This window comes from Xenopus laevis, chromosome 1L (assembly GCF_017654675.1).
Source record: "Xenopus laevis strain J_2021 chromosome 1L, Xenopus_laevis_v10.1, whole genome shotgun sequence".
Lineage (NCBI taxonomy): Eukaryota > Metazoa > Chordata > Amphibia > Anura > Pipidae > Xenopus > Xenopus laevis.
In genome coordinates this window covers 6,278,748-6,280,052 of record NC_054371.1, presented here as the reverse complement: position 1 = coordinate 6,280,052, position 1,305 = coordinate 6,278,748, and the positions used below count along the sequence as shown (strand labels likewise).

General features: G+C 38.3%; 1 protein-coding gene across 1 annotated transcript; it reads left to right on the top strand.

The window, feature by feature from the left end:
• Positions 1–354: 354 nt before the first annotated feature.
• On the top strand, positions 355–1,010 carry LOC108704766 (vomeronasal type-2 receptor 26-like; the record flags this gene model as incomplete). Its single annotated transcript, XM_018241441.2, has 1 exon — positions 355–1,010. A coding segment is annotated over one exon (537 nt), but the record flags the coding sequence as incomplete, so codon positions are not given.
• Positions 1,011–1,305: the final 295 nt, after the last annotated feature.

The following is a 1,305-nucleotide window of genomic DNA, read 5'->3' as shown; positions in this document are numbered from 1 at the left end:
TTCCTTTGCTCAGACAAGGAATGGCCCAACGAGAAGAAAAATCAGTGTATCCCCAGATCTGAACACTTTCTCTCATATACAATTGACATGATTTCTGTGGTTTTCACATTCATGTCACTTTTCTTTTTTGCTGTAACAGCGATGATATTGACAGTTTTTATTAAATATCAGGACACCCCCATAGTGAGAGCCAACAACAGGAGCCTGAGCTTCCTCCTCCTTGTCTCCATCAAGCTGAGCTTCCTCAGTGTGTTTCTGTTCCTCGGTCGCCCTGTGGATATAACCTGCATGTTGCGTAACATCACTTTTGGAATCACCTTCTCCATAGCTGTCTCTTCTCTCCTGGCCAAGACTATCATGGTTTGTGTTGCTTTCAAAGCCACCAAGCCAGGGAGCTCATGGAGAAAATGGGTGGGAGTCAAACTATCCAATTCTGTAGTCTTGTTCTGCTCATCCATTCAAATAATAATCTGCATGACTTGGTTGGCCATTTCTCCTCCCTTTCAGGAACTGGACCTTCACACTTACCCTGGAACCATCATCATTCAGTGCAATGAGGGCTCAGCTATTGGCTTTTACTCAGTTATTGGGTATATGGGGCTTCTGGCAGCTGTTAGTTTTGTTTTAGCATTTTTAGCTCGGACATTACCGGACAGTTTTAATGAGGCCAAGTACATCACTTTCAGCATGTTGCTCTTCTGCAGTGTTTGGATCACAATGATCCCGGCCTATCTGAGCACCAAAGGCAAAAACACTGTGTGTGTGGAGATATTTGCCATACTCACCTCAAGTGCTGGACTTTTAGCCTGTATATTTCTTCCAAAATGTTACACAATTTTGTTTAGACCTGATATTAATAAAAAATCTCATTTATTTTTAGTCAAAACCTAACCATTATGCATCAATTTATTTAAATTGAATGCATAGCATAAATACTGTATTTCCATCAAAATGTAAAAGTGGCACAGTTTTTAGCCAGTGCCAATTTAGATAATGTTGGGTATGTTATTGAATATAGTATATCTATATATAGTAGCTACCGATTGCTATAAAGTTTTTGTGCTTCTTAGACTCATCTGCCATGTTTAAGACCTCTTGGATTTTTTTTTCTGCAAGATCTGTATGCGATTTTGTCAGGATGCAGTTGGTCTGTTCAGATCAGTTTCTTGACTTTGTCTGCTGACTAGAACTGGTTTATGGTTTATTTTTTATTCTTTGTACTGTATCTTGTTTCTTGTTTATTTTTTACAGAATATAAATTATACATTCAGTAAATCCACTGTAATCTATTATTGTCTAAAGAAT